This window comes from Telopea speciosissima, chromosome 3 (genome assembly GCF_018873765.1).
Source record: "Telopea speciosissima isolate NSW1024214 ecotype Mountain lineage chromosome 3, Tspe_v1, whole genome shotgun sequence".
In the NCBI taxonomy this organism is placed as follows: Eukaryota; Viridiplantae; Streptophyta; class Magnoliopsida; order Proteales; family Proteaceae; genus Telopea; species Telopea speciosissima.
In genome coordinates this window covers 27,379,397-27,397,313 of record NC_057918.1, presented here as the reverse complement: position 1 = coordinate 27,397,313, position 17,917 = coordinate 27,379,397, and the positions used below count along the sequence as shown (strand labels likewise).

General features: G+C 36.8%; 1 protein-coding gene across 2 annotated transcripts; it reads right to left on the bottom strand.

The window, feature by feature from the left end:
- Positions 1-661: 661 nt before the first annotated feature.
- Positions 662-16,925, bottom strand: LOC122656757 (5'-nucleotidase SurE-like). 2 transcript variants are annotated; one of them, XM_043851396.1, is made up of 11 exons: positions 16,787-16,922; positions 16,276-16,599; positions 15,993-16,087; positions 15,622-15,689; positions 15,486-15,529; positions 15,147-15,224; positions 14,894-15,047; positions 1,995-2,144; positions 1,742-1,849; positions 1,312-1,377; positions 662-1,228 (listed from the first exon to the last, which is right to left on the bottom strand). In XM_043851396.1, the coding sequence occupies exons 2-11, from the start codon at positions 16,569-16,571 to the stop codon at positions 1,130-1,132; spliced, it is 1,158 nt and encodes a 385-aa protein (XP_043707331.1). In that variant the 5' UTR covers positions 16,572-16,599; positions 16,787-16,922; the 3' UTR covers positions 662-1,129. The 2 variants fall into 2 exon arrangements, with proteins under 2 accessions (XP_043707331.1, XP_043707330.1); XM_043851395.1 differs by having other exon boundaries at positions 16,276-16,925.
- Between the last annotated feature and the right edge of the window lie 992 nt (positions 16,926-17,917).

Here is a 17,917-nt window from a genome sequence, read left to right as displayed (position 1 = left end):
AAACTAGCATGAATATGCAAAGTAGAACTAGATAATCTTAGAGCCTGAATCGCTGGTTCACACTGATCCTCAACCAAGATCCCACAACTCAAGAGAATTAATGTTTTGGATTCCCTAAGGAAGAATCCAAGTTTCATACAGGTTGTCAAATAGGTTGTACTCCAGGTTTCTAACCAAAACTTAGAAAGAGAAGGCTCCAACGTTTCAACATTTAATAGAAGGCAATGCTGTAGGAGAAGTGAAACAAAATTTGAACAGATTATCTTCATAGCCCATACTACCCAATTACTTGATTCAGTTAGAACACAAAAATTACTAGCAATTTTTGCTGGAACAGTCCACAAATTGAATCACTAGGATGAGATCCACTGTTGAAGGACTTGACTTTGGAACCACACCCAAATGAAGGGCCAACCCATCAACTCAACACCCAAATATAAATTATTTTTTTCCTTTTTGGGATGAATAATACATGAACTTATAAATAAATAACAAAAGAGAGAAACTTACAGACAGATGTTTATCAGAGAAAATTAAAGTCTATTAACGATATTCAGTTCAGACACACCCAAAAAATAAAAAACTAAATAAACATGGGGAATTAAAACAAGAAAGAAGGGGACAGTTAAGTACACAATAACATATTTCCTTCTTACTTTTGAGGAAGATACAGAATAAAATACAACATAGATGTCCACAAAAATTGCATTTTTTGAGGCAAAGCTCAGTATTAAGGGGAAATAGAGATGGGAAGAAGAAAAAAAAAGTAAACCCCACTGCAGTCTGCATCAAAAGATACAAACAAGCGAACTCAACTCACCGAACTTAAACAGGAACACCACATTCGTTTCAAACTGAACCAAACGTTTGTCAGTATCAGAAAAAGAAGAAGACTGACTGGAGATTTTACATCTTACACAACATATAAGTTAAACAGAGAAGCGCATGCTTCATTGAATACACGAAAGATAAAAGAACCCCAGGTTTTGGGGGGTTGGGGGTGAAGAAAGGGAGAGCATAAATCAGAATAAATTTGCCTGCTGAATAGAAAACTAAAAAAATAAAAAATAAAAATAACCCCACTTCCAAATGTACACCGAATTACCAACCACGTCAATCTAAACAAGCTTTATTGGTCTCTGGAAAGAGCAGCAGCAATCCACTCAGATGCAGATGCTTGAGTTTCTGATTCAGCATATGACGATAATGATAGAGGAGTAATCGCAACCTGTTGAACAGCAGGAAATACAAATTAATCAGATAACAGAAAGGCAAGATATAGAAATTCATACAAAGTCACTTCTTACTCACAAAGCCATTTTCGAGTGCTCTGAAATCAAGATCCTCGTCTGTTTCTTCTTGCTCCCTTTCCAGAAACTGAAATTAAAAAAATATGTAACACTTGTGCTAGACAACAACAATCAAGATTACAACAAATAATAATAATAATGATCCTCGTCCATCTTCATCCATGTACTTGTAGGTTTGCTTTGCTCCTTAATAAAAATTCATTTATTAAAAAAAAAAAATACAAATAAAATTTCTAACCGGAAAAGGAGGGGGGGGGGGGGGAAGAGAATGCAAAGAGAAAATAACCAGTAGCAAGAACAGAACAGCTAGACTTCCATGAACTATAACACAAAAAGAAACGAAAAAGAGCCATGGGGAAGAAGGGGAATGGCAGCTTCATATGGTATAGCACCTCCTTCCAACATGGCTTATCCTTCAGACACAAACATACCTCTAGACGGAAATACTTCTTCACTCGTTGGGAACCAGGTTTTGCAGCAACCCCAACAGATTCAATCTCCACATTTTTTCTTTGCGTGCCAATGCGACGTGCTGCACCCTGTGGACCAATGATAGTGGATCATTTCAAGGGATGAAACATGCACCACACACCCAAATCTCTTTTTTCAAGGGGGGAGGGGATTGTAATCTCTCAGATCCAGAAATCTGTAACCTTAACTACACATGCAATGGAAGACACTTACAGCTGCAGATGCATCTCGGCTGAGCTGAGCAAGCTGGAGGCCAAGACTCTGTTGATTGGACATGAACCCAGCAGATGGATGCCTGGTTGCTGAGACAGCTTGCCAACTTGGAAGAGACCTCCATAGACTCTGTTTGGTGACTTTGAAGCCCTGCCAATCACAAAAAAGGAATCATTAAAACCCAACAAGAGAGATCAGAGCCGTGTTGCTTAGATCGTACACCAATTCCCATTGAAAACAGATTCAATTTGGCATGCCCATCACTTCCACAGCAGCCACAAGAATTCTCGTCCCCAAGAAAAATGCCACATTATTCAGATAATCAGAACACCAACAGAAATTGGAAAAATTCAACCAGAGAAAAAAACCCCCCAAAAGAATAAAGCAACATTATCTCTGTGATAACGAGAGCATATTCTGCATCCACGTCATGAACCCCATTTCCTAAACTCAGTGTCCTCGGCCATTCATTATGCAGTTATAGTATCTAAGAGACAAGGCAGAAATAAACCGCACCCACGATTCTTATGTGTTTCATGAGCCTTTTTTTTGGGGGGGAGGGGGAGGTGAGAGGTTGGCAAGGAGGGGCTACTTTCAAACCTCGGAAAATCTTTCGATATACAAACCCAAAAACATCATGTTGTTCTAGTTCACTCATTTCAGAATCTTTCACGGTTTATGCAGCTGCTAAATCTGTATTCCACCATTTAAGAATTTACTTCTAAATATCTGCAGGAGCATTGAAATTGAGAAAAATAGTGATCAACCATAGAACCCTACACATTCAGTTGAGATAAGCAACTCTGGGAAGAAATGCGATCCAAAACCACTGTATCATCTTATTTAACAAATCATATCCATGTTCTCACATGAGCAACATGGAAGGAACAGGTTAATGGGACTTAAGAAAATAATCTCTCATAGAGCCCAGATAAAATTTCTGCTCAACATTTGGGTTCATCCCGTTCCTCTATCATCCTGACATATTTGAGGGTTATGTATGATTTCTTTGAGGTTATTTTCGGCGTTATCATCATGCCAGGTACCTACCAGGTCAAATAACACAAGAATCAAATTCCAGAAAATCTAACCACAATATGGCCCTTCTAAATCCAACCCCTACCCCAACCCTCAAATAAATTCCATTCTTATGGAGTCAGCATTCTTTCATGGATTTCAATTGCTTTCATGACAATTGTGGAATCCTTACTTGCTAAAAACTAGCAAGATTTGTTAGAAGTTAGAACCAAATAAGATGATGAATAATAGATAAGCAAAACAATTTCACACGGTTTTTATATAATTTAAATTGAAATATATCAAAATATTTCGCTTTCAATAAAACTATACAACAACAATAATTTGCTGTTTCAATCTATATGTTGAAATGTGATACGTGCAAAAGTATGGGGTGGAGAGAAAATAAAGAAAAAGAAAAAGAAAATTAAGGAGAAGAAATAGGAGAGAAAATAGAGAAGTTTGGCTTTACGGATGAAGCCGGATGTCGGGCCAATTGGGAGGAAGCCGACCTCTTCTCTACACAATTCCAAGAAATAATTTAGGATTCCAAAAGTCCATTCTTCATTACATAAGTTGCATTTAAATAGGAATACATCCAAGGATAACTACCCACTAATTAAATATCCTACTACTATAGTAACTCCTACGCTGCCCCGCCTTGAATCGATGAATGAATGAAAAGGAACCTCCATTCGAGGACAGATTGGTTCAAGGACCTGTTGGTCAAACTCAAGGACCTAGCTGCATATCGGTGGGGGTAGGACGACATAGTATGAAACTTTCTACTTTGTCAAGCCTTGCTTTGGTTTCTGGTTTGATTTCCTATCCTTTATCTTTTTAAATAATTTAGTTTTTCCGCATTCACTAATAACTCCTAATAACTAATCATTATCGGATAACTTCCTATAACATACCTAACATAAAAAAATAACAACCAATAAGGGTCTCTCTACCACGTGTGCATGTAACAATCCATCCCCCTTAAATTGGTCTTGTCCTCAAGACCACTAAGTTACAAATAAAAATTAGAATAATTTTCACCCGGATCCCAAATCTTGTTGGGGTAATTTCAAAGTTGTTTCCACCAATACCAATGGATATAAATTGGATGTTACGCCCACGAACTCTTGGCCCACCAATGCTTGAAGTTTGAGGTTTGAGGTTTGAGATGTAACGTGTCACGGACAAATAAAAAACCTGATGAAAATCCCGTACGGACCGGAGACGATCAATCTATACTGAACAAATCTCTTCCATCCACTTTTGTTTTAAGGCGTTACACAAAGGAAGATATTCCTGTATAGACCCGAGAGGGTAGATTTCCTCCGTCGTGCCTGGCTCTGATGCCATCTGATACGTGCAAACGGATGGGGTGGAGAGAAAAATTAAGGAGAAGAAATAGGAGAGAAAATAGAGAAGTTTGGCTTTACGGACGAACGGCTTTACGGACGAAGCCGGACATCTGGCCAATTGGGAGGTAGCCGACCTCTTCTCTGGATAATTCCAAGAGATATTTTTGGGTTCCAAACATCTACTCTTCATTACGTAAGTTGCATTTAAATAGAAATACATCCAAGCAAGGAACTAAAACTCGGAACTCGACCAAGTTTCGACCCTGGGAAAAACCGAGTTGACTCTAGATATCTCAAGATCTCGGTCGAGTTTGTGCATTTTTTTTCAACTCAAAACCTGATTTCGATGGGTTTTAGACCTAGTTTGGGTCTAGAACTTGGTACTCAGCCTATTTTAGGCCCTTTAAACACAATGACTGTAATACCCGTGCCCAAAATACAGGGGTAATTTAGACTTTTCACTTTGTGTGCAGAATCTGTTCCAATGGTGGACCAATGAAGGGTGGAATTTTTGGTTGATTAGCACACTAGAGGTATATACCTTACTAGTATTTTATTCGTGTAGCATATGCTTGTTTATTTATTTCCCCGTGCATGATTATATGTAATTGTTATTTAAATATATTTATTTATAAGCCTATTAATGTGTAAGTTGGTTAGCCTAGTGGTTAGGATCTTATAAATAATAAGAGGTTTAAGGATCAATTCTAGATGGAAGCCATTAAAGGGAAATTATTTTTTTATTTTTTTTTTTTGGGCTTATGGATGGGCCCAATTGATTTACAGAAAAAAAAAACAAAAGAAAAAGAAAACCGTGGGGGAAGAACTCAACCACGTGAAAGATAGAGTGAAACCTAAAATCTAGGAAGACAGAGGAAGAAAGAAAAAAAAAAAAGAGATTGTGGTGAGTAGGAGAGAGAAAATAGAGAATTTGAGAGAAAGAAGGAAACAAAGAGAGAAGAATCAGAGAAAAAAAAAGAGATTGTGGTGAGTACGAGAGAGAAAATAGAGAATTTGAGAGAAAGAAGGAAACAAGGAGAGAAGAATCATAGAGTCAAAGAAGAAATAGGAAAGAGGGGGAGTTGGAGTGAAAGAAGGAATATAGGGAGGAGAGAATATAGGACAGCAAGAGAGGGAGGTTCCACGCATGACAGGGGATTCGAAGATTAATAGGAAATCCGTGGGCAGCAACTGTGAAATAAAGAGAGAGAGAGAGAGAAGAAGTTAAAGTTTGCATCCTACCCAAATCGTAGGGGAGAGAGAAGGATAAGAGAAGTTTGTTGGGAAGGATTCTCCCCACTTTTAAAAAAAAAACAAAAAACAAAACGTGTAGAGAACAAAAAAAAAAAGAAGAAGAAGAAAAGGGAATCGTCATATTGCCACATCTTCTTCCTTGGAGTTTTATCCTTGCATATTCTTTAGAGGTTTGAGAAGAGAGAAAGAGGAGCACTTTGCTGCTGCTACTACGAGTTTGTTCCATGGATTTGTCTTGAAGAAATAATATAGAAGAACAAGAAGAGTAGGAGTGGAGTTGAACCTTCCAAAAGAGGTATGTTGAACTACACCATGTTCCAATTACATTTTTGATATGCAACATGGGGGTAGACTAAGGTTAATGCTTAAGGTTGTATTAAGAACTTTTCATGGATGAATACATCATGATTTTATAATTATAATTGTAGCCTCATAATTTGGATCATGATTTCAAAACATTCAAATTCGGATATGGGAAGTGATGAGAGAGAAATAGGATTTTTGCATGTGAAAGGTATTCTCTGTGTTGGACAGAATAGTAATCCAAAATCTTTCATGTTATTGACCATATTTAAAAGTTGTTTCAAGGTCTGAAAATTTTATTAGGGATGCATATATGAGTTTAGATGATCTCCTAAAAATTTCCTTAACTTTAAAATTTAATTGATATGTCAAAGAATTCGTGTACTTGGATAGGTTGCTGCCAGGGCAGTTTTTTGTACCCGAATTTGACAATGAGAGCAGACATTTAGAAAGGGTATTTTGGTATGAAAATTTTATTGTAACAACCTTTAGGAGTCTTCTAACTACACTCACTGGTTTGACCTTAATTGAATTCAGGAAAGGGAAGCTATAAATTTTACAATTTAATGACTCAGATTCTGTCTCAGTCAGAAACACTATGTTAAAGTGATTGGAGAGTCAACTTGGTGAGTGTTTTGTGATGAGATTTCTTTATGGTATTGGGATATGTGTGCTGTCTTTCAAAGGAAACCAACAAAATTCACTTTCGAGTTCTAGAAGTATTTTTTTGTATTTTTCTTTCGCTATGGACAGAACAGTGTTACAGCAGAATTTTGAGATCTAATGGTATAATATAGAATGGAGAGAGAAGGGATATATATGTGTGATAAGATTGGGTTAAATAAAAAGTTATACCGATGTTGAATACCTATATACACATGTTTAAGAAACGTGACTTGTTTGGGGAGGATCATCGGGGAATCAAGGTGGCCATTAAATTATATTGGCGTTGACGAAATCGTTAATTTAGGCGTCATCAATGTGAGTGAGACTACACAATTCCCTTATATATTATTTTCTATAAATCTTCATGATTTACTGTTTTATGAGAAAATTATGGTTTGAATGGTATGCATGACGTTTCTAAACATGTTTTAAGTTGGGACAATGCATGAATGATTTTATTTTATGACAAGGTACTAAAACTTGGAACTTGGTACCAACTCGGTCCCTTGAAAAACCGAGTCGAGTTGAGATCTCAGTCGAGTTGGAGCATTTTTTTTTTTTCCGACTCGAAGCATTAGAAAGTTGAAAATTGCACCTACCGCCGAAAATCCAATTTTTGTTCTTGAACTGGGGGGTTGACTTTTTTTCCTTTTGGAATTTTATTTTTTAACTATTTTTATTGTATTCAAATAGGAGGGTATTTGCTTATTTATATATAGTATCTTAAGTAAATGAAATACAAATACAAAAACATTTACTTAAATGATATTAAGCATAAATAAGAGTCTGTCTTAGTTCCTGGCCTAAATAAGTGTTTGTATACCAAGGTTTACATAGATAGGTGTTTGTCTACTAAGATTTTCCATCAAGATCTCGAGATCTAGCACTCATATAAAGGACTTTGGGTCAAGATTCTCGAGATCTCGGTCGAGTTGCTGCACTTTTGCAACTCGTATGCCAACTCGTCTCGCTTTCTTAAAAAACCGACAAACTCGCCGAGATCTCGGCGAGATCTCGCGAGTTCTCGAACTATGCTTTATGATTTGATTTCCTATCATTAAAGCATGGTGATTTAAGCATGATAGTTAAAGTATGATGAGACCTATAGTTTTATGGTTCTATGAACTATGGACGGAATATTGTTGTTGGACTGCAACCCTTCCAACAGGGGGTTATGTTGTTGGGATGGAATGTTGAGCACAGGAGTGAGGCAAAAGCGTGACGTTAAGGACTTTGTTCCGGTTCCGGGAGCCAAGAGCTTGACGCTCGCATTTCCATTTTTGTAGATATGTGAACCGCGGGGTGATGCAAGAGCATACGTTAAGGAATGTGTTTTCCCCGCCATAAGAACACGGTATCCGGTTCTTTGAGCCAAGAGCCCGAGTTCCTTCCCAGTGTTTGATTTGATATATTATATGAGATAGCAGTACCACTTTAAGACTCTTATGAGTGAGAAAATTAATTATGGAATATGGATTGTGTTACATAACCTTTTGATGTTCTAAATGCATGATTTAAAATCTGTTTTATGATAAATTGAATGATTTGAAATACATCTTTTATCTTGAAAAGCATGTGTTTTGTCGCTATTATGTGGATAGTGTTCCCCTCATTCGCTAAGCTTTCCAGAGCTTACCCCATAGTATTTTTCAAATGATGTTGTTGAGCAGGAGCCATGCCAATACAATGAGTGTTTGATGAATGTTGAGGATGATGGTGATACTGTTGAAAAAGATTATATTGAACCAGTTGAAGAGGATCTTTGAAGATTTTAATTTAGCATTGATGATTTCATTTATTTTAGTTTACATAGATTGAAATTTGACAGCATTTGGAGTTTTAAGATGATACTAATTTTTAGCTTTGAATTTTCAAGGGTTGTAATAGAGGTTTAGTAATTACTTTTATCTTTACTTTGTGGTGCCACCAGCACAATGAACCATAGATTTTCAGATCCTAATGAAATTTATTAATAATTAAGACTTCCCCTGTATTTATTTTAAGACTTGATGATGTGAGATCATCTTTTAAGATGATTGGTAGTTTATCATTGTTCACAATCATAACTCGTATTTCGATCTTGGTTATCGTAATGACCCATACTCCTAGGGTGGGTTTTGGGGCGTTACAATGACACTATCAGATTTTGCAAAAACAAAGTCCAAATAAGAGTTTCACTTGGTGGGAAACCAGGACAGACCCAGGATAAACACTTGTATTTGTATTTCATTTACTTAAGATATTATTCATAAATATGCAAATAACCCCCTATTTGAATCCAATAAAAATAGTTAAAAAATCAATTTCCAAAAGAAAAAAAAAGTCAACCCCCTAGTTCAATAACAAAAACTGGATTTCGGTAATAGATGCAATTTTCAACTTTCTAATGCTAGGTTTTTTCTCAAATCCAAAAATTTCATAAATCTTAATATGGTAAAACATTGCTAAAAACCAAAAGTGCGGTAAAATATTCATTTATTTTGATGTCCAAAAAAATATTTTCATTCAGAGCGATTTTGACAACATTCGCTAATAACTAATAATTATTGGATAACTTCCTATAATATATCTAACATAAAAAATAACAACAAATAAGGGTATCTCTACAACGTGTGCACGACTGCACGTAACAAAATGCCTTCGACATTTCGATCATGTCAACCAATACAAGCCACATAGAGGAATTTCAATATTTCAATTGGCATTAATAACAGAGACTAAAGCAGAGAAGCAGAGAAGTAAATCACTAAGTGTAACCCCTCCCACCCACATTAACTCCTTTTTTTTTGTTCTATTATTTCAAAAGAAATGATTGTGTTTTCTATGGAATTCGACTTCATTTAATTCATTTTACATCAAATCAGTCTGGATTCAGGATACGGGAATCAATATAACCCTCACCCATGAAAAACTTGCAAGTCTGAACTTACCTGTATATGTCATGGTTTTGTGCAATGTCTGAAGTCCAAAGGGATCAAAATTAACATCAACTGACATGTCCACATTATGATTAGTAGATCTAATGGCAACCTTAACACAAAAATGTTTGAAAAGGATAAGGAGAAACCATATTTCCAAAAACCTTTATACAATATACTAAATTCAGTATAACTTTCTACCTTTTTTTTTTTAAATTATTGAAACTCTCCACTTTCTATTAAAGTATCTTAAATGTGCAATAAAGTAAAGGGGAACCTTCAAGTCGATTCAGATATGAATGTCTTGCTTTGCTATGTTGTGTTTTGCCTTGTAATTAACTTCACTTTTCTTTTATCAACAATGGATTAATTTTATTGGGCATATTGCCAACATATGGAGAATATACAGTTCCACCCCAAGAGGGTGCAGTGTACAGCAGAAGCTTGTTATTAATCTCATTAACCAATACTAATGGTTGTTCTTAGGTTATCATTCCCAAGTGCTCCCTAAGGTTCCCCCATTTGGCTCATATCTTCCCTGATGAGCCTTGTTGTCTTGATGGTTATTCTATAATTTCTTGAAGAATTATCAAGAACTTGATCTCTTGTAAAATTCAGGAAAAAGAATCTCAACTGCAAATTGTTTTCCTTTCATCGCAGACCTAAAAAGGCCTTCCAATTTGGATTTTAAAAAGAGGGGTTGATTTGAATGGACATGTTGAGAAAGATTGTAGAGGCTATGACGATGTACATGGAGGATATAGATTTGAGAGAGGAATGAGGAAGGGATCTCAGTTTTAGATTTTGTTATGGCTTATGATTTATCAATTGTAAACACTTACTTTGAAAAGAGAGAGGAGCATTTAGTTACTAGTAGCCAAATAGATTTTTTTCCTAACTAGCAGGTCCGATAGATTATTATGCAAGGACTATAAGGTTACCAGGGCAGAGCCTAAACACACAACTTAAGTTAGTGGTCATGGATGTGCCTCACTATGCAGAATCGTAAGAAAGGTGAGCTTGTTTGCCCTAGGATAAGGTGGCGGAGCTTAAAAAGAGATACCTTGAAATCACTTCCTGATAAAGTGGTCAAACAAGGAAAGTGGGACTTTGAGGAAGACACTAATACAATTTGAACGAGATGGCTACTTGTATTAAGAAAGTTTCTACAGATGTCCTAGGCGAATAGAAAGAAAAACATCATTCCTCTATGGAAACTTGGTAATGGGATGATGAGGTTCAAGCAGCCATTAAAACTAAGAAAACTAGTTTTAAGACATGGCAAAAGACTAAGGATGTAACGGATCTAAAAAGGTATAAATGTGCCAGAAATGTAGCTAAGAAGATTGTGGTAAAAGAAAGGGCGAAGAAATATGAAGATCTTTATAATAATCTAAGCACAAAGGAAGGGGAAAAAGCTATCTATAAGATAGCAAAATGAGGGAAAGGAAGAGTAGAGATCTCAAGCATGTTAGATGTATTAAAAATGAAGATGATAAAGTACTAATAAGGGATGAGGACATTAAAGAGAGATAGAAAGATTATTTCTACAGCCTACTAAATGAAGACACTTCGAATAATAGTGTCTCGGAAGACCACATTACCCATCAAGACACCACATGTCGTAGATATATACGAAAAACTAGGGTGTCCGAAATAAAAGAAGCTTTAAGGAGGATAAAGTAGGCAAGGCACCAAGCCTAGATGAAATCCCAAAAAATCTTAGAAATCTATGGCTTATCTTAGCTAACCAAGTTGTTTAATAAGATCATGAACACAAGGAAAATGCCAGCTGAATGGAGGAGGAGCAATGTGGTTTCGATTTACAAAAATATCGGTGATTTTCAGAACTGCAATAACTATAAAGGCATACTACTAATGAGTCATACAATGAAATTATGGGAGAGGGTTATTGAAACCCACTTGAGATAAGAAACTACTATTACAGAGAAATTCAATTTAGTTTTATGCCAGGAAGATCCACGACAGAAGCTATTACTTACTCAGGAGACTCATGGAAAGATTTAGATATTTCAAGAAGTATTTCCATATGGTCTTTATTAACCTAGAAAAAGCTTATGACATAGTCCCTAGAGAATTAATCTGGCAAGTATTATACAGAGAAGATAAGTGTTTCAAGTAAATATGTGGACATAATTAAAGATATGTATGATGGTGTGCTAACTAGTGTAAAAACTGTGGGGGGGGGGGGGGTGTCAAGGTAGTGAATTCCCAATTACAATTGGGTTACATCAAGGATCAGATTTAAGCCTTTATTTGTTTGCACTTATCATGGATGATTTAACCAAAGACATTCAAGATGAGGTTCCTTGGTGTATGCTTTTTGTTGATGATATTGTTTTGGTGGGTGAGCCAAAAGTAAGTATTAACGCCAAGTTGGAGTTATGGAGATCAACCATAAAATCAAAAGGTTTTAAGATAAGTAAACGAAGACGGAGTATATAATGTGTAACTTTAGTTACACTAGGACGGATAATGAGGTGGTGAAAATTCATGAGAGGGAGATTCCACAAAGTGATTATTTTAGGTATTTGTACTCAACTCATAAACAAAGAAGGTGATATAGAGGATGATATTTCACAGAAAATTAAAATAGGATGGATGAAATGGAGAGATACGCCTAGAGTATTGTGTGATCGGCATATTCCTTCAAAAAGTAAAGGAAAATTTTATATGACGATTATACAACCGGCTATGATGTATGATGTGGAATGTTGGATAGTTAAGAAGCATCATATAGATAAGCTCAATGTAGCAGAGATGAGGATGTTAAGATGGATGAGTGGCAAAACTAGGAAGGCTAAAGTAAGGAAAGATCATATTATAGCTGATTTGCGAGTAGCTCCGATACATGATAAGCTACGAGGAAGTCGTTTGAGATGGCATGGTCATGTTCAACGGAGGCCTTTGGATGCTCCAGTACAAAGGAGTGGTTTGATTCAGATTGAAGGAACAAAAAGAGCCAGGGACCGACCTAACATGACCCTAGGAGAAGGAAAGACATGCATTGTTTAGTCCTTGTATCAAGTATGAACACTAATAGAGCTGATTGGAGGGCAAGGATCCATGTAGCCAATCCCATTTAGTTGGGATAAGGCAGAGTGGTTGTTGTTAAACACTTAAACACAAGAAGTCCCCTACCATACACCTAAGCCATAACCACCGGCCCCATCATCACTATGGTAGTCCATAGTCCATACCAATCTTTAAGGAATTTATCAAATCCATAACAGATACATACAAGCATACATTCAGAAATAAACACATAAATGTTTCATACACTGAAAATCACTATTCAGTCTGAATGACAAAAATGTCCAGAAACCCCATTTCAAACACCAAATGAAATGCCAACTGAAATGCAATTTGCAAGTAAGATCCAAAAGCCTATGAGTTCAAAAAAGGAAAAAAAAGAATACATGAATAACCAAGGGGCAATACTTTTTTTCCTTTTGGAGGGTGGGGAGGATACATGAAGTCTCTAAGAACCAACTATTCACAGCTGTTTTCCAGTGTCAATCTAACAATATTGATGAAAGTTGACTCAGCTCTATATCTTCTTCCTTTTGTTCTTCCCTACTGTTAGAAATAAGGGGTAAAATTGCCATACCGCAGGTGTGATGTCATGGTCCCACATGTTATGTCATGTCTCATGGTTAGATAAGATAAATAGGGACAGATTTGTCATTTGTATTGTTTATTGCTTTATTATAAGATATCCACTGCTCACTGTTTGGAATTTTTTCAAACCGTGAGCCCTTCCTCCTCTACTTTCTTCCTCTTTTCTTCCTCCATGTTTTTACTTGTGTGATTGCTGTGGTTTTATGCTCTGGTATTGTAACAACAAGATATAGGTTCCTGAGATTGAACAATACCAACATGTTCACAAAAAAAATATCAGGGCAAATTGGTTTCCACACCAGCCCCCTGGGCTCAATATTGGCTCCTGATATTGCAATAGCAGGAACCTAACATAGAATTATGTGGGATCGTCTAAAAACATGCTCCCCCCCCCCCACCAACCCATCTTAAATCAACATGCCAATTATAGGCTCTTTGAATAATCATTTAATGCCATTTATAGAGTTCAATCTCAAGTTTTGAGACCCATCTTGAAGGCCGTAAAATTTTCACAAGATTTGCAAGTCAATCTCAATGTCCGGCCCATCTTAAATCAACATGCCAATTATAGGCTCTTTGAATAATTTAATGCCATTTACAGAGTTCAATCTAGAGTTTTGAGGCCCATCTTGAAAGCTGTAAAATTTTCACAAGATTTACAAGTCAATCTCAATGTTATAAAGTGCAACATTGTCACACCTTATCAGAATGCAAGGGATTCCACTAAGGTAAAGCCTCAAAGCTTGAATTTTTAAAAGGCCATAGAGTAAAAATAATTGCTTTTATCACATAAAAGATATGCTAGAATCATATAAACTAGATACATACCATTAGAAATACATAGCAACTAATGTTTTAAAAAATATTTTTGGGGAAGGGATCCGTGTACAGGAGGAAAGGGCCCATCGACGATTCGTAAATAGGGGATGGTTTTAGTATTTCGATGGGGAACGTTGTCCCCATCCAATGGTTTTGTATGCGACCACGCATCATGCACAGCCATGCACGAAACGTTTTGCCAATATTTTATTTAAGAAAAAAAAATTGTCTTGTATGAGTGTATCAAGATTATAGCATTATTTTGGAAGCATATTTTCCTCCTAATTTCATTAGGTGAGGCATGTCTGCCATGCCCCTAGGTGTGAACCTATGCCCCTTGCCATGCTTGACATGCCTTCTAAAATATCTGACCCTAATTTGCAGCATAAGCCCTCATGAACAATTGACCACACAGCTGTAGTGCATTCACTACAGTTTAATGTGGGAAGGACCCACTGTTTAACTGTGTTAGTACTTGTAAGTCCCATGGCCAGGGACATGTGCATAAATTACTGCCAAGCAAGAGAGAGATTAACAATCCCAACTAAAAGCATTAAATGATCGCATTTAAAAGAAAATAACTCTCATAACAGGAAAACAGAAGAATAAGAAAATCTAGCTGAGACACCCACGTGGCTCCTTTAATCAATCAGCATATTACATGAAATATTTCAGTGAGAGACAAAACATCAAGATAATTATAGTTTCAAATCGTAAAACATAAGGCACTACTGATCAAACAAAACTGCCGAACTAAAATGGAATCTCTAAATGTTGTCAAAGAAATGGTCACCATCATATTAAAGGTAACTTATAATATCTGATTAAACTGTATTAGCATCTAGGCTTGAAGACATGTTAATCTTTGTATCAAATGACACTCAGTACTCTAAACAAACGTTAGACTATGGTTGAAAATGCAAACCTTGTTTGTCAAGGGAGAAGTGGGAATCTCTATATTCAGTACGCAACTTTTGGGGAATACTCCTTTCTCGATATCTCTTATGGCTGCATGTATTAATGGTAAGCACACCTTAACTGCATCTTTGAAATCAGTTTCACTGCTTTCACCTTCCTTCCTATCAATGGATTACAAGGAAGCAGTTTAAAACAAACATACACAAATAAATTAAAATACAAAATGAAATTACCAGGAAAACAATAAAATATGCACCAACCACTTCAATGATATCGAAACAGATGGTACGCCACAGATCAAAGCTTCCCTCGCCCCGGCAACAGCACCTGAATAGAAACTGTGGGGAGTTCCAAGCAAATTTAGCTTTCAAAGAAGGGAAAAAAGACATAGAAGGGAAAATAATAAACATTTAAACAGACCGACTGAGTCCACGAAATTAATTAATAAATTAGACATACAATCAGGCTAGTGAGATCATAATGGATTGACCACTATTAAAGTTTCATGGCAGAACCAACTAATTGAATCTATAGAGGCAGGAAGAGGATAACCATCCAAGAATATGTCAAAGATATGAAGGGATCAGCATGCTACTTACATTTGATTACCACAACTTGATCCCCTGTTAATTCCACTGATGACCTGAATATCAAATTTGAAACTTGAAATGTGAGATTTGATGATTACAAAGCCACAATCTCTATGGAAAGGGGGACAAAAAAACAAAAATATACCAGCGCTGGCTTTGACCAAGAAAACAATGCACCCGACAAAGCTAAAGAGACACAATCAGCAGGAGTACCTGATCAAAAAAATTCAAAAAATTCAAAAAGGTGAATACAATTAAAATTATGACCAGAAATAGCAAAAATCAAAATGAAATTAGTACCTATACTTACAAGCATAACATCCCAAGACCCTCAAATGGGAGGACAAAAACAGGCAACACAATAAAACAAAAAAGACCAACCATTTTGAAGTAAACAATATTCAGTTCTATCAAACAACCACATAATTTCAGCAAACCCAATTCCAATTTTAAGTTAAAAGATGGACAAAGACGATTACGGGTGAAGATGGGGAAAACTCAAAACGTAACATTTACCAGAAACTTCAAATGCTGTGGCCCTGCTAATTTCTGCAGAACTTACTTCCAGCTTCTCTCGGAGAGTCACAGAGTGACCCGAAACGGATTTATCCCTGCATCACCCAAATAACAACTGAATAATTGAGCTCAATAGAAAGGGAGAAAAGGTGGGTAATCATGATATACCAAAATTTATTTGTTAAATTATTTATTTTTCGAAGGCCCGATATACCCAGATGGAAGAAGTTAAGAAATTTCAAAATTTCAGAAGAAAACTTCATTAAAATGGGAAAGCACCCACGATTGAGGAGCGCAGACGTGAACATTGCATTGGCCTTCTAGGACGAGTGCCTCAACAAGGAAGGTAAGACCGGGTGCTTCAATCCCATCCCCATTGGTCACTAGAACAACGGGTTTCGAGCAATCGTTGACGGTTTCCGAAGCAGAAGAAGAGGGGAGGGAAGAAGAAGGAGCTTCGGAGGATTCATCGGGCTTCTTGGAAGGTTCTTCTTCACCGCCCTTTCTGCTAATAAGAACTTCTTGTAGATTAGAGACGAGAGCAGGAGGTAAGAAGTTGTTCTTTACAGAAGTCGTCATCAAGTAAAAGGATCCAACCCTCAGAGATTGAGAACGAGGGAGAAAGAGAAAGAATTGAAAATAATGAAGATGGATAGATGACAGTTTTGGGATGGTTAGTTTTCAAAAGGACAAATGATGAAATGAGAAAACAAAAAAGGAAAGGAACCCTAAAAGAGAATGGAAAGACAGACCCGAAGAAATAGGGCAATAAAGCACTGTTAGAAAAGGGTCGCCTCCAGAAGAGAGAGAAAGAGAAGAGAAGAGAGACCGAGTCTAATGGCGATTCTTCAGAATAGACGCGTAGAGAGAGAAGATTGCTTGTTGCTATTGCAGGGGAAAAGGATAAAAATGTTGTTTTTTTTTTTTTTCCAACTTTGATGATTTGCAGAGAAAGGAGGGAGAATATATGATATGGAGCGAAGGACGGGAATGAAACCACCGCTGGTTCGTTGCAACCATATGGATCACAGGTTCTTGTGGGACCCTTCTATAGTTGGGGCATTGGACGGTGATTACTTGCTAGTAATAATAGACGGTGGTGGATGAGCATTTAGACTGGTACATTTACCAGAATAACCGTCGAACTCATACAAAACTGAAACAGTTAACGGTTGTGCGTTACGACAACGGCGCAACTTAGACTACTTTCAGATTTGTGCGCCTGTGTAAGCGTGTTCGTGACGTACAGGATTGCACCTTTTTGGGTCGACCGAGGACCAGAAATCCTGGACTGACTCCCATTCTCCGGTCGGTTTGGTCTAGTTTCGTTAGGTTTATTTTCAGGTTTTTTAGGTTTTTGTATTTATGAGGTACACTCAAAATTAGATAAATAAGGGTTCAATTTCTAAAAACCAATAATTCTCGGTCCGATCGATTTCAATATCTTATCAAAGCTCTTATTGGTCGTCTATCATTTTTATCGTGGTTTTTCGATTTTGGTCCATTCACACAATTTTCGATTGGTCTAACTGTCTAAGAACCCAAACTGAATCATTCGATTGGTTCAACTTTCCTGTTCATTTTCATTTAGGTTTCGTTTTGACACCGGTACTACATCCCCTCCCTTGTCATAACATTGAAAAAGCAAGCAATCCTCTGGGAAGCTTTATCCCCTCAATTTGCCTGCTCATCAATTTCCTCAATTCCATCTAATAGGGGGTAAAAATGACCACCCTACCCCCTATCAGAACACACTGTCTGGGTGGGATCCACCTCCCTCTATTAGAAGGAATTGAGGAAAGTGACGGGCAGGCAAATTGAGGTGATATTTTTTCGTAGAACAATATGAATCAAGAGCAGCAAATATCTTTTTTTTAGGAGAAAAAACCTGTTGGATGTACAGAGGACGCTCTAGATTAGTTACT